This window comes from Sander lucioperca, chromosome 19 (genome assembly GCF_008315115.2).
Source record: "Sander lucioperca isolate FBNREF2018 chromosome 19, SLUC_FBN_1.2, whole genome shotgun sequence".
NCBI lineage: Eukaryota > Metazoa > Chordata > Actinopteri > Perciformes > Percidae > Sander > Sander lucioperca.
Genome location: NC_050191.1, coordinates 24,082,464 through 24,104,221, shown reverse-complemented (window position 1 = coordinate 24,104,221; position 21,758 = coordinate 24,082,464). Strand labels below are relative to the sequence as shown.

Here is a 21,758-nt window from a genome sequence, read left to right as displayed (position 1 = left end):
AATAAAAGCACAAGTACTGGGGTCCAGTGGGACTGCAGGGGGTCAGTGATGATCAAACTCAAGACTGTAGAGTCACTGAGTTACTATTAAGGTGACTTCTCAAAAGGACACACTCATCTGCTTCAAACACAGGACTTCAGCATCACATTAAACATACAGGGGACTCAAGATTGTAAATTTGTACCTAAATTAGTGTGTTGGTGGTCTTGTACAAGTTTCAAATGGCATCAATTACTATTAATCGCTCTCATGTTGTTGTTTTTACGAGAATTTTCATCATTTTCACAGCAGACCTTTTGACACCTCACTAAAGGAAAAACACATATAAATAATTCATAGCTTAATTCAGGGCCATACCATTGAGGACAATGAGGTCTTTGATTTTAACAATCTGAGGAGGTGTTTGTGAGAGTCAGTATATTTAAATGTAACCACTTTTAGGCAAAAAAAAAAAGAAATTAAATTAAATTAAAATTAAATTAAGAGGTTCTTTCTTTAAATTATTATATTATTTCTAGCAGTGTGGACAGTTTGAGAATTTTGACTATTCTGTACAAAAATAAACTGTTAAATGAATGGCATGTAAAATAATAATAAAAAAAACTAAAAGCATTAATATGTATCCGGTCAAGGGGACCAGATTGCATGCTGGCTCACCGGCGTTGCTTACCGGTACACTTGTAACAGATCCACCGTTAATGATATTCGTTACACCTGTGTGTTTCCTGCTACGTCAAGTCTGAAAGGTCTGCTGAGAAAAAGGTCGCGGATTTTTATTTTTTATTTTTAAATGATTTCTTTACCCTTTGATATGCAATTGTGCGATTTTTAGAATAACTTGTTTCCAAATGAGGAAGAAAAAGAGTTTGTGTCCATTGGTATTTCGGCGAACAACCGGAAACAAAACAAACTAGACCAGCAGCGGCTCCATTGTTGGAAGTCAATGAAGCTCGGCAACAGGTGAGTTTTCTAAATGAATTGTGAGCTGACAGTAGCACTGTATTTCTTTATTTATTTGATTGGCTTTTTGGTGGACATACTTTGGTAGTTTGAACCGCCTGTTGGCATCTGTTATAAGGCCTCCCTGTCTGTTCTGTTGCCATATATCACGGCATGACAATGAGCTGTTTCGTCTTAAACGTTTGGTTAAAGTGAGTGGTTCCGATTGTTAAAGGTCCTTCTCTGGCTGAAACATACTGGCTGTAAGATAACTCTGTTGTCTGATACTCTTTGTGCACCATTGTTCATGTATTGTTCATATATTGTCATAGCAACCTCAGCCACAAGTGTCTTGTGTTCAGGTCAGCCGCATTTCTAATTTCTCTGGTCTTCCTGATTTTACATAAATGAAGCTATGCCTCCAATGCTTCACAAAGATAATTGAAATAAGTATGTATGTCCCTGTAGTTTTGGTAACATATTAGTTTCATTACTGTCTTTTGCAAGGCGCAGCTTTCTGACGTTACTGTAAAAGTCAAATCATACCATCCAAAATAGGTGAAACTGGGGAGGGAGGGTTGTAATGTATTTTTGTTGCAGAAGCTACCTATAGCACTCTATATGAATTCACATTGCAATATAAATTCCATAATGGTGACTTGCGGTTATTTAGATGAGTTAGTTGTCATTATACACAGTCCTGAAACTATAATGAGCTCACAACACAAATGTACATGATACAGTGTTGCACACACAACCGCAGCTCATTCATGACCATTGCTAACATTGTGGTTGGTACAGATGTAGCGGAGTTAATCTGGGCTTGGTCTGATTTTAACATGGCAATTATAGTCAAATAGGAAAAAGTCAGGCCTTGAGTTGACCTTTGGGGCTTTCCGTCAATCACGTTCTGACCTCACTCCTTTCGGTTTGAATGTATTTTTTCTACATGTTAGTAGTGTGAGAGAGTGTTAGAACATAGTTTGATTAACCAGAATGACCAGCCATTCAGGAGACAGAAGCCCTCAAAGTTGACCCATATTGGACGACCACCTGTACTGTAAAGACAAAGACACATTTTTGCTGACATGGGCTTCCTTTTTATGTAATTTCATTTTTAATTTTTAGTTTTTCAGTTATGTGATAATAAACAAATGGGAAAAAAATGAATGCAATATTTGAGGTGAAATAGAAAATCATAGGTAACATTAGACTGACCTAGTACGTACCATATACTCTGCTGTTGCTCAACTGATAGCAGGTACAACATGAAAACTTTAAGAGATGTAAAGAAGTGTCTACCCTATAACATATAAACACAATTTAATCAGGAGAGACTTCATTTAAGAGTGAAATAAGTTTAATGAACATGGTGCATAATAGGTTGATATGTTTAGAGTCTTTGGCGATTAGACTCCATCGCAGTTTTAATTTATAAGGGGTATAGATATATAGGTATATATAGCCGTGGAAATATAGGATTATCCCCCCCAATAGAGTCTAGACACTGGTGGAGGTGATGAAGGGATAAAGGAGGAGCCTGAAGACCTGGATGGGTGTGACGTGAAGCGGGGCTTCTGATGGAGGAACCCTGGGTGCTGGGAATGATGAGAACTGGAGGTGAACGGGGTGGAGGAGGGTCGCATCAATTTTGCCTGAAATGACAACTGACAGCAGTAGAGAGTAGAACAGATATAAAGTTTGAATGCAACAACGCGATAGCTCAGAGAGACTGTGCAAGTCTGGTTGGTTTAACTGAAAGAGTAAACGGCCACATTCAGCTGATTCGGTTGGGAGAGAGAAATGTGAAGCATAGAAGTCTTCCTGAAAGAATTTCCGCTAAGCTTAATTTGTGGATAGCCTTGTTTGTTAGGTTTCCGATGGTCAGAAAACCGTACTGATATGTTTTATTTTTAAAGAAGATATCTGTGTCTGTTTTCTGTGTGTAAGAGGGGCGGTCGTCCAGTATGGGTCACCATCGAGGGACCCGGTCTCCTGAATGGTTGGTTGGCCATTCTGGTTAATCAAACTATGTTCTAGCACTCTCTCCTAAAGGTTTACATGTAGGAAAAAAAATTGTTCAAATCAAAAGCGGTGAAGTCAGAAAGTGATTCATTTCTGACAGAATGCCCCCTTTCATAACGAATAGACCATTTTTTCAAGATCATTTTCAACCATCTGTCTGAAAAACTGGATTAAGGACTTTGATGACTTGTGACTGAGGATGATGTATGATGGCCACACAGCTAAAACAAATAGGTGTAGCTGACACAAATGCTCTATTTATTTTCAATTAGACTTCATATTGCGTTTCCTTCGAAGGCCCAGCGTCGGACGACAAAATCAATACCTCATCCCTGCAGCGTGTCCTCTGACACGGGTATCCGTCACATTTTCCAAGTTGAGCTATTTCATTTGAACACTGTATGAACACTAGATTTGTTTTAACAATTTATAGGAAGAATTTTTCAATTTATAAGATTGAAGATTGAGTGTACTGTAGTAATGTGATAGATAATAGAAATAACTTGACAGGTGTGTAGAGATGATTCCAGCTATTTATTTCAATGAACAGAAGAATACTGCACAAGATTGCATCAGCAGAGGTTTATGCATAGACTTTGATTCTGAAAATATTATACACATTATTTTTTCAATTTAATAACCTATCTTTTCATAAACACTCTCATATGGCCTTCTGATAAATTCTTCAGTATTTAGTACAGAAGTTTTGTCAGATGTTTATGTATTTCTTTCTTTCTTTTTTTTGATATGTTGCATACATTGGTGTGGAGACATTTGTCAAAGCAAAAACATTGCAACTCTGAATGCCACTAAACTGCACACACTACAAGACTTGTCCACTGTAAAACACTATGGCTGCATTCAAAAAAGAAATAAAAGGGATTATTGAACAAGAAATGTCAAGATTAGGAAATACAGAACCAACAATAGGTATTGAAATTATTTAGCAGCAGTTTTAGAGAGAGAAAGAGAGGAGAAGACGGCAAACAGTTGGCGAATGACAGCAGAAGCTCTGGCAATTTCTGAAATTTCTTTCAAAGAGAAGAAAAAATAGGTGAACTGTAACCTCAAGTTGGTGATTTTCAAATGGCTAACAACCACCAATCTAAACAAAAACAATCATTTTCATAAAAGCATTTGTTTTTATTTTCATTAAAATTCTAATTAGTGTAATACCAACTATGGATTTATGGCATTGAGATTCAATTCAGCAGCCAGGTAAATTAGGTTTTGGTGGGTTTACCCTGCAACTACATCCATGCTAGGCCCCAAGCTGTCCCATTAACTTGTGTTTTAGCTGTTCAAAAGTTCCACACATTTCTCTGTCAGGGATTCAGTCCATGGCATGGTACTTTCCTCTGTGGTGTTAGGCCTGGGACATCGAGGAGACAAGTCTTTTATCAGGTTAGCTTTGGGGAGAGCTGAGGGAGCTGCCGCCGTGCTGCTGGCTACATGTTCTTGTACATGGAGCGATCTCTGGGCAGCTGGGGCTGGTTCGCTGTCAGCTTCAGGTGGAAGTGGTAGACCGTGAGTGTGATGACGATTATGAGGGCCAAAATGAAACCCAGAATGAGGGGGAGGGTTTCCTCCAGGCGCTCCCGCTGGTCAGTGATGCACTTGTAGGCTGCAGAAAGGGGAATAACGAACACAGTGAGCATGCTGAGGTGACTGAATTTATGTGTATCGTCTATTCGGCCTGGGTGATGATTCAATATTCTTTTCTAATGCCTTAGAATCAGTGGAATCGGATTGTGATGATATGATCATATCATGTTATGTTGGAAACTGTATTGCCAAATCTCTACGCGTTTCTACTGTGCACGGTATATACAGTCATATTGCCATACTCTGTTCATACCTATGTAAAGTTCCACACTCTAGCTTTAGATGAAAATACTAAGTAACTAACTGAATGAGTTGTTGAAACTTTTGTTGCATACGTAAAGAGTCACTGTACACCAGCCAAGGACTCCATAGCAGCCTTTAGATTGTAAGACTAAATTAATTGGCTATCTATATTCTCTTTTCAAATAGGGTGGTGCCCCGAGGTAAATGAAATGCTATGTAAAAATCTATTAGTTAGTTATTAATTATTGTTACATTTTTTGGTATTATTTAATACATTAATGCTACAGTTTTTGTAACAGATTTATTTTAATATATTAAATATCACTCAGCTCTACAGTCTTGGTTATCATCAGTAGTTGTAGATTGTAGTTGAACCACTAACTCATCATGTGGCCCCTGACAGGTTTAGACAGGCATCAGTATTGGCCGATAGAGGTATGTGTACCTTATGTGTTCTATCTAGTATGTGTGTGAAAAATGAAGGTAGCATCTGTGTGTGTTTGCACAGAAGCAACCGAGGCTTTTATTCGCTAAATGACACACATTTCACACAGATGCTTCTTCTCTCTTTCAGTTCAATTAGTCACACACTGTTTTTTTCCTACTCTGTGCTTAGTTAAAGGCATGTTAGCGTCCACACATCTTTTCATACATGGCGTCTGTAAGGGGGGAGGAGGACATCTAAACCAAAACTGGCTTTATAATCTGTGTACGTGGTTTAAAGTTGAAGGTATTTCTCCCTGTGGACAGCAATAATGCACACCGGGAGAGGCAGTGAAGCACAGCCTAGTTTACAGCAGCTCAGAGCACATGAGTCTTCCAAGGTGATTGGATTCAGAGGACAGCCAGGTACATTGAGTATGTCTATAAAAGCTGCATTGAGGGCAAGGAAATGACTGTACTCATAAAATCCTAATGACCCCCACCCCTTCTCTCCTTCTCTTTGTGTCTCTTTTGTCCCTCTTGCATCCCTACCTCCCTTTTTTTTTCTCTCTTTTTACCCTGTCTCCCTCTCCTATGTACTCCTCATACTGCAGCAATAACCCCCCAGAGGTGTGAGAGAGAGAGAGAGGTAACACCCTACCCCCCCCCCAGGATTTTGTATCATTATCACAGTGGCAGTGTGAAGCAAAGGTTGCAGTGGCAGTGTGAAGCAAAAAGCTATTGATATTAAGATTGTTCTTACGTTCGCTGAATATGAAGTCAGAGGTGATGTCGAAGGGCTGGATCTGGGTGTCATACATGGAGATGGTGACACCCTTCTGGTGGTCGCTTGAGATGAGGGTGAAAGTCTGCTGCGCTGAACACACATAGGAGCGCCCGAAAGGGGTCACCAGGGCCAAGAGGTGGTGGGTGTTGGCTGTGTGCTTCCCAGCTAAGGAGAAAGGATGAGTCATGAATAAATATGAAGTAAGCATTAAGAGAGAGAGAGAGAGTGTGTGTGTGTGTGTGTGTGTGTGTGTGTGTGTGTGTGTGTGTGTGTGTGTGATATATAATTGGGTGGATCCACTGTGACCAAACGCAATAGAAATAGCAAAATAAAAGGGAATAATCATCAAAAACAAAACAATTGTTTTAAAATGTTTTAAGTTGACAATAAAATTATTAAAACTTGTACATTTTAATTTATGAAAGAAGTGTGGTGAGATTATTGGAAGAGGTCCGTGAAATTTTGATAAAGCCTACGGGGGCGAAAATCCTAAATCCATGCATGAATCAACCCTCTAATTCCATCTGAATGCAAATGTGACATGAATGAGAGCAAGCTACACGGCTCGGCGGGAGACTCACGGTTATACGCGTTAGTGAAATGCGATGTCTCCGAGGTGTCATAGACGAACTGGATCTTGCTGATCTTCCACACCTCAATGCCCTTGTCACGGAACTCCTGCAAAACACACACACACACACACACACACACACACACACACACTGCCGTCAAAATGGGCTTTCCCCCATGGTTAGCCTACACTCTTATAAACAATCTATCTTGGCAAGTCTTTTTAGGCTCCTGTCCAGTGTTGAAATGAATATATTCTGACAATGAGTAAAGCAATTTCCTTTTGACTAAAATATTTCCCCTTAATGATTCCACTATACGATCGGTAATGGCATTTAATTCAAGGGAATCAGTCAAATTTGCTCAACAAAAACAAGATTCCAAGTGACAGTAAATTTGTGAAAACGTATATTTAGGCGATGTATGGGGAAGGGTTGGCGTCTTGCTATCACCAGGAGATGATTCAGACTTTTAAAATGGCATGTGAGGATACATTATGCATTATTGCCGTTTCCCTTGACGCCGTCTCGCCCACCGTGTCGAAGTAGATGCGGAGGGTGTAGGCCTTGTTCTTCCAGGTGATTTGGATCTCTGACTCCGTGCTCCCACATTTACCCTCGATTTCTGCACCACGGGGCAGAGTGAACGCCGCTTGCTCTGTGATCAGCTGCAAAAAAAAAGATACAGCAAGCAATGTGAAAAAAAACTTGACCGATAGGGACAGATTACGGATTGCTGGAAGGAGTTTTTTTTTTTCTCCATTTTTACGCACGATCTTATAGTACAACCAAATATCCAGAAAGCAGCAAAGAAAGAATTATTTGAATACGTTGTTCTTACAAGCAGAAAGAAAGAAACGTCAATTTAATTAATGATAAAGAAGTTTCATGTACAATTTTTTTTTTTTTTACATGAAACATCCTTTTCTTGATGATTGGCCTGACGACGTCAGCATTTTACGCACAACTACACGTTACTAAAGCGGTTTCCAAATACAACTGTAATGTTCTACATAACAGTTCTACGTAGCATTTCCTTATTAATAAGAGCAAAAACCGAATTTAAATAAATGGCCAAATATTTTGCATGTAAAACCAAACGTGTCTTGTGCTGGAACAACCTTTACGCACAACTAATAAACATTTTTATGTCTTCAACACGAAGCAACATTTTATGCATCTTACATTCTTGAAACAACCATTGCGTTTTTTAAAAGAATCCACATGTATTAAAAATCCACGGGGGATTCCTTACGTCTATCCCATTGAGCGCGAGCACGTCATATGGCACGAGGAATCTCACGGCGAACTCCACCATCAAGCATGTCGTGCCGTTTTCCCGGACCGCGAAGATGGCTTTGTCTGGGTTGTCTGAGAGACCGGACAGGTTCTCCCCTTCCTGCTCCGCCAGCACCACGGACAGCGCCAGCACACCTGACAATAGAATACTCAAAAGTTGCAGGTGGGGGCACTTATGTCAGCGGGGTAACAGATGGGGCTCACGCACACGCAAAACATGCAGAATCAGCAGAAAGAACGGCATAATGGGCTACTCTTAGTTTAGCTCACAGCTTCAGATCACTGGCATATTACGTCTGTTTCCTCACGACAAAGTCAAAATCAGGTGAAAACACCGGAGACTGAAATCTGCAGTATCAGGGGAGCAACAGCACGCCACTGGCTGCAGTCTAAACAACGTCAGAAAGTGATGAACTGCAACATGCAGCAACAACTTTTATATTCATTTGAGGAGGAAATAGCAGGTGAAATATGCCGGAACACACACTCTGTCATGGCTAAACACACGCAGAAGGTGCACACGCATGCACACAAACGCGCACACACGCACGCAGTGAGGAGTCACGACAGCCAGACACACACACACACACACACACACACACACACACACACACACACACACACACACACACACACACACACACACAGCTTCTCTCTGTCTCTTACCGAACACAACGAGCAGCAGAAGCCGGGCGCTCTCCGTGGTGCTGAAACCGAGCCGTCCCATTGCTATCAGCTTCCCCAGCGCAGAAAAAAGGGGACTAAATGACTGGGCAGCCTGTGCTAAACCCACCAAAGGAAAAGAGATGAAGAAAGACAGAGAGGGGCGGGAGAGGAAGATGGGAAAAGAGAGAGAGGAGGGATGCCTCTACTCAGCGCCCAGTAGTCACGCTGAGATCATCGTGAATGCAGCAAAAAATGTCTCCAGGTTGGACGTGAGATCCGGTTTCCTCTGCAGAAGCAGCCGGCTCCGAGGAGTTCTGGCTGTCCAAACCGACCGCCCTCTCCAAGGTTGACGGGTTTTAACCCAGTGACAGCTGCAGGACTGAGCTCCCTCTACACATCATTAACAACAGGAATAAAGATCCTTCTTGAAAGAAAAAGTCCGTCACCTGAGTTTGTCTCTTGTAAGGAAGGACTCGGCATGCAGTCTCAGTTATTCCCGCAATGCTGTAGTCTCCATCTCTGTGGTAGCAGCTGTAGGTTGGGCTGAAATGATGTATGTCTGGAGGGAAACGCCGATAACACCCCCTCCCTCCCTCTCAAACTCCACTTCTGCAAGGTTGCAGCTGAGAGTTGGTGAGAATGAGTGCTGAAAAATCACTTAATCTAACATGGAGATTTAAGATCTTCTTTTAAATGTATTATTCGATGGAGTGAGATGTTACTTCTACAAATAAACCTGTCTTGTTGGATATTGTGGAGAGCACTATTTTTTTTGTCTCGCTTTACGAATCATACTAATTACCCACAAACGACATGTTCACTCACTCACTCAAGACATGTTCATAATGAGATTTTATTAAAATCAGTAATTGAAGATGACAGACTAATCTAACAGAAATCAACACTAACGTGGTGAAAGATACAGAAACATATAAAAGATTGTAGCACAACACAAGTTAATGCTGTTTTGAATAATTGATCACCCCTTCAACTTCTGCAACCCCCACCCACTCCAAAGGGAGTGACAAATGCTGCTGAACACAGGAGCAACTATATACACTGAAACTACAGTAGAAGTTACACATTGCGTTTACCTCTGTAGATGCAGTATCCAACTGGCAGGTGCTGGCATTTACGCACGTAGTTTACGCAAGATACTTTTAAATTACTGTTGATTTTTCAGTTATTCAGTCGTAGATAAAAACCTTTTAGGTTCATTTGACTCCGTCTATCCTTCGGTTGATAGCGTCCGGATGTAAAACGTTTGCAGTGCGGATATATTGTCACCACGAGATCATTGGACATAGACGCTGTTGGATGCTCTATCACTTGCATGCAATGCATTAGAGCTGGTAAGGCCACTGAGACACATTTCGGAGGTGAATTTAGGAAAAATAGCGGAATTGAGTGTAACCGATGATTTCTGAGATCTAAAAGCAACGTCATAATCTTGACATTAGTGGTGGATAAATTACGGACAAACACTTTTTACGCATGACGCACTTTGGTTTTCATTTCAGAAAGCCAAACTCGCACTTGACAGAGCTGATGCTGTCGATGCTGGGTTTACTGCCCACCTGGGGATGTTTCATGCCCTGAGGAAAAGTTTCTGATCGCGGAATCCGCCCTGAAGTCAACATCGGATTCTTCTCCAACTTTTTCGCGTCCTTTTTAAACTCCGGGGAGGTAAAACGGCGTAAGAGTTTGTTGCTCAACACCGAGAAAGCCGTGGTTGAAGTAGCGGCAGTTGATGCGGTTAAAAGAAGAGATTCAGGCTTGCAGGGTGAGGCTTCGCGCCTCCTCATGGTTCTGGATTTACGCACGGGCACCAGTGTGCGGTCCGGGGGTGTGGGGCTGAGGATACTGGTTGGTAGACTACTTCTTTTCTGATAGTAACTGTCGTGAAATCTGCGCACACCGAAGTCTAATATTTTAGATTTTTCTGTCCCTGGTTCCATCTCACTTTTATATGAAAGAATGGGAGCCAGTAAGATGCCTAGGGCAGATGGCGCGCTGGGTTTGGGGGTGTTTCTGCTGGGCCGGGGTGAAAAGAAAATCGAGCTCTGTTTAAGAGGGGGGAGGTGATCATCCCCGGGTTTAGGATGCTTAGAGTTGGGAGAATGTTCGGAAGTCCGCGGTGGGGGTTTAGGGGTTAGGACTTCGGAGAAGACTAACTCTTGTGGAGGCAAGGAGGAGCCGTCATTATCCCTTTCAAACTCCTCTATCGAGTCCATCGATGGCAACCGACTCTGTTTTACCCAAAGTCTTGGTTGCCAAGTGCAATTTCGAACCAGTAGACACTCTACATGATTACACGTTTGGAGGTCTTCAAGTTTATTCCCTAAATGTCCAACTCTCCTATCAAACTTTTCAATTACATCACCGCGTCCCAAACCAAGTCGCGGCTGCGCATTTCCCCGAGCGCCCCGCTCAGCCTCACGGGCCTTTTTGGAGTTGTTAGTGAGCGCAACGATGCACTCGGTGTGGCCGAGAAACTTTGCCACTTCAACAGCAGAGTTGCCAACTTTATTTTGCCTGTCTATCTGAAGACCCAGCCTCTTGAAAGCTCTCACCAAAAACTCAATGACAGGGGAGTGACCTGCTACTGCGGCGTACATTAGTGCAGTGTTCCCCCAGGCGTCCACAATCTCCGGGTCTGCGTTGTTTCGGACCAGGTTCTTCACAGCATCCAGATAGCCTTTCTCACAGGCGTAACTGAGCGCGGTGCGCCCGTTGCCGTCCTGACAGTTGACATTAGCCCCTCTCCGCAGCAGAAGCTCTACAAACTTACACCTAGTCTGACTATCGGGCAGCAGGATAGAAGAGATGAGCGGAGTCTGTGCGTCCTCTGTTTTGGAGTCCACGATTTCCCCATCCAGCGCGTCCAGAACGAACCTGGCCAAGTGGACTTTATCCTTGGCCATCGCCTCCAGGAGGATCTTAGTGCCCGTTTGCCCATCGGATTTCCCCTGCGATTTGAGCATGATTCTGATAAACTTATCGGAGAAATTTTACCATTCGGAGCAGGTTTTGGAAACCTCTCCCCAAAACGAGTGCTGATAAAACAAACCCATCACCTCTGTTATATAGTGAAGGGGAAGCTACGGAGTTGCCAGGCAACGCAAACATAACGACCGCGCTTTGTTCGTCTTTCTAATGGAAATACTTTGCTTATAATGACAATTCAGAGCTTCAGCGCTGGAGCCGCCTGTGTTCAAGAGTGGATCTGGATTCATCCTGCACTTGTTGAATGTCATTAGACAGCAGTGGTCATTGTTTGGGAAATAAGTGCGCGGGCGGTGTGTGTAAGCGCGGGCTGCGCACTCCCGCTGTTAACAATAAATCTGGCCTCCTGACACAGTGTGACCCCACTTGAGCTCTTTTCAATATACAATGATCAGATATCAGAAGGGAACAGACTGCGTGGATTAACAGTCTCTATTGTTGGCGTTTTAATGAGTCAAAGATAAGATGAATTTTCATAGAAATATAATTGGTGGTGCTGTTAAGATAGTCCTTTTTTAAGCACTTTAGTTTCTTTTAATTCATGTTTTTTAATGGTTCCCCCCCAATTAAATAAATGGACAATTCAAACAGGAGGATTATGTTCTGACAAAAAGTATAAAAAAAATAAAGACCCACAATTGTACTTTGAAGAAACACAAATGAGCCACGTGGTTATGTCCCATTTTACACCTGGATTTATTGGTACACATACTATAAAACAGTATTAAAGGAGCTGGATAACAACAGTATTTTCATTGCTTTAAGTTCAACAATACAATATAAATACAAAAACACACACAGAATGGTTTGTTGACAAGCTACAGTTCAAATAGAAAACAAAGAGGTGATACAGTAGAAACTGAGGAAATCAAATCGGTAACTTGCTCTGCAAAAATAATCTGCTTTTTTTTGACAAACTAGAAAGCCAAAGGTTACATGTAATCACACAACAGAAACATTCAACTAGTGCAAAAAAGCCTCTAACAAACATAATAATCTTAAACTACACATTATATCTAATATATATAATATATATATTCATTTATTTATATATAACTTCATATAAATAACCCCTTAATTTGGCATTTTATCATTCATAAAATAATTTTACCATCCTAACAGACACTGAGTGGCACATTTGAAAGCGATGGAATAAAATTTAAAAGCACTTTTTACTCATTTTATCTCTGCACTAGATATGTGGTGAGAGCTTTATACTGTACTGTGTCGTGTGGTGCAGTAAGGGCAGACTGGAAAACGGAGACAAAAAGAACAAGAAAAACCCAGTGGTTGATAAATGTCTTTCCCCAACATCCAACAGACCCACTCTATCCCCTGAGCCCTTTTATGACAGAACACAAATGGTCAAAGTAAATTAAACTACATACATTCCAGTATATACAAGAACATCCCGTCTACCCTAGGTGTGTTACAGCAGAATAATACACAAATAAAATCCTCTAAAACGGCCAAAATACCTCGAGGTGCTTTTATCCCCATGTTTTTGTGTGTTTTCACATCATCATTATGACTTTTGGTCGATCTATGTTAGTGGTATGTCATGCAATGTGAATGCCTGACATGATCATATGTGCGCAAATACTACCGTACCCACAGGATCATAATAGTACTTCACGTCACATTTCATTCTGTGCAGTGGCTTTTTGTCCAACAATGTCACCAGGGCTGCAGACAATAGTGCTTCCTTAAGCCAATCTGTACTCCCACAAAAAGTAAGAGGGAACCTGTTTGGGGCCCACAGGCGTACAGGCCTTGTCTGAAATCCCTGGTGTGGAAAGTGTGTGGCAGCCATTTCACAGACTTGTTACAGATCTGTTACAATTATTCAGTCTGATATCCCCTGACCAAAGGCGAGCAGGGAAACGATTAGGATTACAAGCTGAAGTTGCTAACGTGCAGTCAGGAAGCTATTAAGTGAGCACTTCACTTCAACATTGCCCTAATGAGTGGGATAGTGGCTAGACGAGGTGGCTTTGACTTCTGTCAATTAACACAATGTGTTACAGCAGAATTAATGTGCTGCCAAGAATGGATTCATTTTATTACACATTTATTTTATTTGTACTACAGATTCGGCACAATTTCACAAAGTTTCAAGTGCAAAACTCCTTAAAGAAAACCCATTTAATCCATCTTAACCTTTAACTTACTGGTAGATGTCTCCTTTATTATATCATCTTTTCAATTCGGGGTTGTAACTACTCATGTCATTGCCTTGGTTTGTAGTGATCCAACAATTTTATCACAACGTTAATCTTAAAGGCTGAAAAAGCAACCACGTTGGTTACTATTACTGTGTTTTTACAGATACTTATTTTGGTCACTGTCCTTATTGGTTTTCCTTCTTTTGTAAACTTTGAGAGAATCCTGTGTTTGTTTATTTGCATAGTACTGTATACATGAGTTTAAACCCCAAATTAGGATGGTAAAATGTTGAGTTTTGCAGGTGTAATTTTATGATGATTGAGCCCAATTGTAAAAAAGGATGGATGTTATTTTCAAGTAGAAGTTGAGCACAGCATTTACACAATCTCTTGGGTATTTCCTAGTAATTAAAACCAAAATCTGACTGGGAAATAGGCCATAATCAAAGTGAACATCCATCGTGATCCCTTTAAAGTCTTCTGACTCAGCAAGATAATACTTTGGCTGTAACATTGTTGCACAACAAAAAAGTCAGTAATACATCTTTGTGAAGTCACACAACTTGCATTGTAGGTATAGGTGACATAGAGGGGTTTGCCACTCCTTCATACAGTGATTTCTTTTTAAATACATTCTTACTGAAATACAAAAAAAACTACCATAGTGCACTGCTACATTTTCCACATTGTTATGATGGCCTATCACAAACAAAGTGCTCAGGACAGGACTGGTGTGTAGCGTACAGTGTATTTCACAAAGTTTATTAATTTGTGCTGAAATGACATTTCATCTTATACATAGTCTTCTCCCCTCTTCCACGCTGTTTCTGTAGCGGTTAATCGGGTACCGATTTTTAAAGAAAGAAGGAAGGAAAAAAAAAAAAAAGTCAAAAGGAACAGATTTCCACCTCCCTGTGAGTGAATGTGTTGGTGGGTGTGCTGTGTGTGTGTGTGTGTGTGTGTGTTTGTCCACCAATAGCTGCAGCTTGTGTTGCCCGTAGGATGCAGAGAACGTTGAAGAAAAGGGGATACTTCTGATTCTTTGTTACTTTGCCTCCACATTTCCTCTCTCGATAAGTGGTTAAACACCCCGTCAAACAGTGATAAGCACCAATGGCTCAGTGGTATAAAGTTAGTGGGTGGGGTAAGGGTGCGGAAACTGAGTGGTGGGGGAGGGCTACTCTGTTTGTGTGTGAACATGACGGAAAACTACAGAGACAGTGCTGTAGGCAGGAATGTCTCCATTGTAGAGGGGTGTGTGTGTGTGTGTGTGTGTGTGTGTGTGTGTGTGTGTGTGTGTGTGTGTGTGTGTGTACACATGTGTCTGTGTTTACGTGTCTGTGTTTACGTGTGTGTGTGTGTGTCTGTTTACGTGTGTCTGTTTACGTGTGCATTTATGTGGTGTGTTTACATGTGTTTGTATACATGTGCGTGTGTTTGTATATGTGTGTGTGTTTACGTGTGTGTGTTTTACGTGTGTTTGTATACGTGTGCGTGTTTACGTGTGCGTGTGTGTGTTTACATGTGTGTTTGTATACCCGTGTGTGTGTTTCTATACGTGTGTGTGTGTTTGTGTCTCAGTCTCAGTCGCTCACACCACCGTGGCAGGTCTGCGGTCCATCTCCTCCTCCAACTTCACCATCTGCTGCATGTCCTTGGCCTTCGAGGAGACAGAAAACACAGTTAGACAGACACACACATACAGACACTAAAGCTCACACAAATACACACGTGTAACACTTGCAGAAGATCCACATTTCATCTTTTGGTATCAATTTTGACAGGTGCAAGTCTGATCTTCCGTTATAAGTTCTGAATGTTATATTGCTCATCATTTTTTCAGTAAGAGCCAATAATCCCCTCTGGGTGCATTTCCTTGCATACTTTTGCAGATAATATAAACCACATGCTTAGTAGGAGTAACGTATAATGGTTCCCACAAAATGTCTGCAGTGGGATGCTGACGCATACTATGAAAGCAAATAATTATGAGCTGAAGTGAAAGCACAGTGGGGCTGGTTGGGAGCTGGCTGTTTTTGCTTAGTAATAGCTTGTGAGTCATGGTGATAAATGACTCAAGCTGCTCGTTGGCACTGCTGACACCACGAGAGCTGCAGACTACAAATGTGGGAAAGGCATTTCACAATACAAAGAAAAATGAATCACATCTTTCAATCTCTTAAAGGCAGACCTATCGTGTACTATTTCCTGGCTTTAGTCAGTGGTGCTCATTATAGTAGTCGGTTAAATAGCAAGAAAATACAGGCTCAGCAGACCAACTGAGGCCACGATAAAATGAGTAACGTAACAAGTAGAAGAGAGAGAGATGGAAGGAAACATGATCACTTAGAGATGCACTGACAGAAGGATGGTATCAGAGGTAGTTACGTGAGATGGAGATGCCTACCTTGAACCTTTTTGTTTGCATGGTGCGATTTCAAAAGCTGTGCCGGAAGAAGCAAATCATTTTAAAAACAAATGAATATGTGCATACATGTAAGACATGAACAGGTAATGGAGTGTGGCAGGTGGCAAAATAAAATGGACAAATGGAGATACGAGACCTTCTGCAGAGTGAGTTTCTACTATTTGTAGTGTACACATGTAGGGCAGAGAGACAGTCCAGTCAATTGGTGAAATAAACACTTCAATACAAAGCTGTGTTACCGTATGAAGAAGCATTGTGCATTGAGACTTTGATTCTTTAATATAGACTTTGTATTTTATTCTTTGGACCAACAAGGTTTTTCTGTAGAGGCAATTCCGATGCCAGTTATGTGGAACATTTTCTGCAATACTAATTACAGTTTACAACACGGATGGCAGAAACTGCACTAGGCCCCTAGTTTCGAGCTTCATTTACACTTAAAAGGCCAGTGGAGCACAAAGGACCATAAACTGAGAGATGTTCTGGTTTATGCAGGAAGTGGGTCTAATAAATGTTGTGGTTGGGGTTATTAGCAGTTGAGATGGAGAACAGTAGTCAGCTGATGGCAAGTTGGATGATGGCAGACATGCTCGTTATTCTTAGTCATTTCTTCTAAAATCTACAGTTTATTGGCAGTCAAATTTGGCCTGTAAGGTTCAGTTTCTTTTATTTGTCATACCTGCTCATTGAACTTATCCAGTTTCTCCAACTGTTCTCTCTGGTTTTTCTGTAGCTGCTCCATCTCCTTCTGATGCTTCATGGCCAGCTGCAGACACACCAGGGACACCAGTATTACTATAAATAAGTAGTAACTTTTATCAATTGAACACTGAGTCTCAAGCCAGGATTAGGATGAGAGTCTTGAAAACCACGTTTACTTGATGTGAGCATGTGAGACCAGAGGCCTGTACTACGAAGCAAGATTTGGCATTAACGAGGTAACTTCAGGTTCAACCCAGGGTTTTGTGTATCACAACGGTGGATCACTTGTTACTGGATTAAATCTAGGGGTGCATGATACATCGACTCAATATCGTTATCGCAATATTACGTTGCGTCCAGTCTGTTGACTGTGTGGCTTAGTTGTGTTCAACTTAGAGCCCGCTTGAAACGCTATAATGATCATGTTTCATTGGCCGGTTACTGTGCCACTTACACATGTTAGTACACATCAGCGCACGGGTCCACTACGTGACAAACCCTATGGAGCGTACCACGTGACGTGGGTGCATATTTCGACAGAGTGACACTGTAAGTGAAGAAATAGACAACAAAACGGAACGAATCAGAAAAGCAAAAGAAAAGAAAGGACCTAAAGAGAGAATGAAGGGAGTCAGTGGAGCGAAAGAGAGAACACAAATGAATGAACTAGACAAACTGTACCAAATCCCATCCTGCATCTATTTCTCACAGGTAGCTATCCCGCAACTTTATAAATAGTGCAGAAAGACGGTGCAGGCAGAGTTTGGAGTCGGAAAGATTTAATATTTTTCATTCACAACAACCTGTGGTCCAGCCGCACTACGGAGCCGTACATAAGACTCACTGTGAACTATATTGTTGTGAATCTATTTTTATAAGTTTTCTCGTAACTTTTATAATTTTACATATGTTTAGAATAGGGCTGTCAATCGATTAAAAAATGTAATCTAATTAATTACATACTCTGTGATTAATTAATCAAAATTAATTGCATACATAATTAATATACAGTCGGTGACATTAAAGAACGGCTTGTATTGCTAAGGCCATATGGTCAAAATTAAATGATTTAATAATAATGTATAACAATAACAATAACTTATTTCACTAGTAAATTGCTGTTGAACGACAAATACAACCACCAGATGGGAAAAGGACATTTACAATAACTTCAAATGCACCACGAGGCTGTAGTTTACCAGTTTCATTGAACGCACAGTCTGTGTTGTTTCTCTGACGGCAGCTGCAGATTGTTACATACCTGTGTTGAATCTTTACAGTAAAACACAGTCAAACTTTACACCGTTTAGCGTTAGCTGTCAGCATTTTAACCGTGCTTAATCCAGCTACTAGCTAGCGGTAGGCTAACGTTAGCTGCTGTTGAGTATAGTGTTAACTAGCGTCACGTGCAGCGGTGTTTGTGTTGCCGGTATCATCTGTTTCAGAGCATCAGAGAGAAGCGCAGACATATCAGTGGCACCAGATTTCGGTAGCCAGGGTTGGTAGGAAGAAGATTTTTACAAATAAATGTTCCAATTAATGATCCAGGCAGCACATTCTCGTCTCCCTCCTTCATTTTACAGTCCAATGGTGGCTAGAAAGGCTCCAGGTCAAACGTCAATATGGAATAGATTAATCTGAGTTATTTTTTTTAACGCGTTATTTTTTCTCAGATTAATTAATCAAATTAACGCGTTATTTTGACAGCACTAGTTTAGAAATATCAATTAATATTGATATCGCAATATTCATAATCAATATCGCAATATCACATTTTGTCAATATCCTAACCCTAGTTAAATCAGTGTGCTAATTTAACTTTACCTGCTCGGGAGCAGGTTATGTTGGAGGTTAGAAATCAACCGGTGTAAGAGCACCGCCTACTGACCAATCAATACTCGATTTGATAACGGCGTCACAGTTCTTAGAAGATCAGGTGGACCTCGGTGTGCGGAGAGAGAGAGGTGCGTTCATAAAAGTTAAAACGTGTAGAGACCGACAAAAGCCATTAACATTCCTTGATGGGTATTTTTATGAAAGATATAGATTTTCAGCGGCGGGAATTACGTATAGGCTATTTGTCGGCTTCTTGAGCCGTGCGTTGCCAATGCGCACATTGGTTTGAATGATGTTTTTATACATTTTATTTGCTCTAACGATCACTTATCACTGCCAGGGTTGCAACTGAAATAATAGGCTAAAGCAACAACAGTTTATGGAAAGCACAAGTGTAATTATGGTCAGCTCGTGTGCCTGACTGATGGGGAAGTGATATTGATAAGCGTTGTGATTTACGCATTTACAGCGTCGGCTATTTTTTTGCCAGCTTTCCTTCCTGTTTTAGGAAGCAGCGACTGAATTACGTTTTGCCTGTAAAACCGTGTCTGTGTTCTTCATATTTATGTAGAATTATAAACTTAGCACAAAATGTAAGGAAAGTTGTGTTTGTTAGATTATTTCTCTGTGGTAACAATGCTTTTTGGCAATAAATCTTATACCGTTGGAAAGCCTGTTTAGTTCTCTTTCAAATAGAACATGGATTTGTGGGATGAGCAGCAGCGTTGAGTATGTGGGCTGTGCCCATGAAATATTTGCCAAATCTTCTCTGCCAATGCCAAACAGCTTATTCTGCCATTGACTCGTTTGGTGGATTGGATGATTGAAGTTTGAAGAAACAAGACATATTGGCTTGGCACATCCTCCTCATGCTGGTCACCAGCTTGGTCACACACTGCTGTGGGATGGCATCCCATTCTTCAACCAGCATTTGTCGCAAGTCAGCCAACGTGGTTGTGTTGGTCACTCTGGCACGAACAGCACGCCCAAGCTGATCCCACAAGTGTTCAATGGGGTTGAGGTCAGGACTGCTGGCAGGACATTCCATCCTCTCCACTCCCACATTCTGGAGGTAGTCTCTGATAAACCCCGCCCAGTGTGGGCGAGCGTTGTCATCTTGGAGGATAGAGTTCGGTCCCAGACTGTGGAGATATGGGATTGCCACTGGTGGCAGAACGTCATCTCTATATCTCTCTGCATTGAGATTGCCTCCAATGATGACAAACCTCAAAACAAGTGTCAATAGCAACAGCAAAATAACCTGTTTGGCAATGGCAGAGAAAATTTGGCAAATTTTTCATGGGCGCAACCCACATACTCAGTGCTGCTGCTCATCCCACAAATGCATGTTCCTTACAAATGGGGCACCATTTGAAAGGGAACTAAACAGGCTTTCCAACAGTATAAGATTTATTGCCAAAAAGCATTGTTACCACAGAGAAATAATCTACCAAACACAAATTTCCTTACTTTTTGTGCAAAATTTAGTTTGCTCTTCTTATGTAAAATATGCGGCTCTGATAGATGTTTGTGATTGGTCGTGCTGTGCAAACACCACCTCTTTTATATGAACGCTGGATTGGGAAACCCTGGGTTGATTGAACTAGTTGTTAACCACTGTCGTGACACAGTTTATGTAGGACCGCGGTTGTTAGGTTAGGTGAAGCCAGGTAACTGAAATTAATCCAGGGCATGTTTTTGTTGTTGTTTTTTTTGTTTTTTTTTTACATTGGGCAAAACAAATGAATATCACAAAAAACATCAACCCAACGAAGTTGCTTTAAATAAATCTATTTGTTCTAGAAAACTGCTGTATTTTTCCCCCAGGTTGTATTTGTACTACTGATTTCCACACACATTGGATGACACTACAGAGGCCTGTACTACGAAGCAAGATTTGGCGTTAGCGAGGTAACTTCAGGTTCAACCCAGGGTTTTCTGTATCACAAAGGTGGATTACTTGTTACCGGCGTCACCGTTCTTATAGAAGATCAGGCGGAGCTCGGTGCGCGGAGAGAGAGGGGGAGAGAGGGGTGCGCTCATAAAAGTTAAAACATTTAGAGACCGACAACCCCGTTAACATTCACTGATGGGTATCTTTATGGAAGATATTGATTTTAAGCGGAGGGAATTACATATAGGCTATTTGATGGCTTCTTCAGCCGTGTGTTGCCAATGCACACATCAGTTAGAATTATGTTTTGATATATATATATTTTTTTCTCTCACAGCTTACCACTTCTGGGGTTGCAACTGAAATAAAAGGCTAAAGCAACGACAGTTCATGGAAAGCAAAAGTGTAATTATGGTCAGATCTTGTGCCTGACTGATGGGGAAGTGACCAGTGTAGTCTAATGTATGTTATTATAGTGGGCGTACTGTACTGTATATTGGCCAGAATCTGCCTTTGGGGAGGAGGGGGGCATATCATAGTGGGGGGGCCTGGGTGTCCTCCCCCCCCAAGGAAGTTTTAAGCATCAACGACTTCATTTCCTGCATTCCGATACACTTTTATGCACCAATTTATGGTAAATAAATACCTTTATTCAGCCTATAGATGTTAAGAAAAAAGCACGGATGACAATTCAAAATTTATCAAAGATATAATGGAAAGTATGTTGTTACGTGTCATTGGGCATTTTTAAGTGGCTATATGGAAATCCTGGAGCTTACTATCATGTAGACTACACCACTGGAAGTGATATTGATAAGCGTTGTGATTTACGTAAAACAGCGTCGGCTTTTTTTGCCAGCTTTCCTTCCTGCATTTTGCCTGTAAAACCGTGTCTGTGTTCTTCATATTTATGTAGAATTATAGTTTGCTCTTCTTATGTAAAATATGCGGCTCTGGTAGATGTCTGCGATTGGTCGTGGTGCGCAAACACCGTCTCTTTTATGTGAACGCGCACACCGCTGGATTGGGAAACCCTGGGTCGACAGAACTAGTTGATAACCAGCGTCGTGATACAGGTTATGCGGGACCGCGGTTGTTAGGGTTAGTGAAGCCAGGTAACTGAAAGAAATCCAGGGCATGTTGATCTTGATTCGTAGTACAAACCTCTGGA

The 21,758-nt window shown here is 41.3% G+C and overlaps 2 protein-coding genes and 1 long non-coding RNA gene across 8 annotated transcripts in view; 1 reads left to right on the top strand and 2 right to left on the bottom strand.

Annotated features, from left to right (window-relative positions):
- The first annotated feature begins 683 nt into the window (after nt 1-683).
- On the top strand, nt 684-5,852 carry LOC118493880. The gene is made up of 3 exons (XR_004895933.1): nt 684-960; nt 5,216-5,247; nt 5,563-5,852. It is a non-coding gene; the product is annotated as an uncharacterized LOC118493880 (long non-coding RNA).
- On the bottom strand, nt 3,480-9,183 carry lamp5 (lysosomal associated membrane protein family member 5). 2 transcript variants are annotated; one of them, XM_031310547.2, is made up of 6 exons: nt 8,566-9,183; nt 7,847-8,025; nt 7,128-7,259; nt 6,604-6,700; nt 5,999-6,187; nt 3,480-4,588 (listed from the first exon to the last, which is right to left on the bottom strand). In XM_031310547.2, exons 1-6 carry the CDS (start codon nt 8,615-8,617, stop codon nt 4,413-4,415), a joined length of 825 nt encoding a protein of 274 aa, XP_031166407.1. In that variant the 5' UTR covers nt 8,618-9,183; the 3' UTR covers nt 3,480-4,412. The 2 variants fall into 2 exon arrangements, with proteins under 2 accessions (XP_031166407.1, XP_031166406.1); XM_031310546.2 differs by having other exon boundaries at nt 8,557-9,181.
- Nucleotides 9,184-12,234: 3,051 nt separating this feature from the next.
- LOC116057948 (1-phosphatidylinositol 4,5-bisphosphate phosphodiesterase beta-4) overlaps nt 12,235-21,758 on the bottom strand; it is a 94,594-nt gene continuing 85,070 nt past the window's right edge. For 2 of the 5 annotated variants that reach the window (XM_035995598.1, XM_035995600.1), the window contains 4 exons: nt 16,835-16,921; nt 16,135-16,171; nt 15,266-15,387; nt 12,235-14,909 (listed from right to left, as the gene is read on the bottom strand). In XM_035995598.1, coding sequence (XP_035851491.1) covers nt 15,311-15,387; nt 16,135-16,171; nt 16,835-16,921 — 201 coding nt within the window. In that variant the 3' untranslated portion in view covers nt 12,235-14,909; nt 15,266-15,310. Of the gene's footprint in view, nt 15,046-15,265; nt 15,388-16,134; nt 16,172-16,834; nt 16,922-21,758 lie in introns of all 5 variants that reach the window. The other 3 variants (XM_035995599.1, XR_004895932.1, XM_035995601.1) reach the window with 3 other exon arrangements.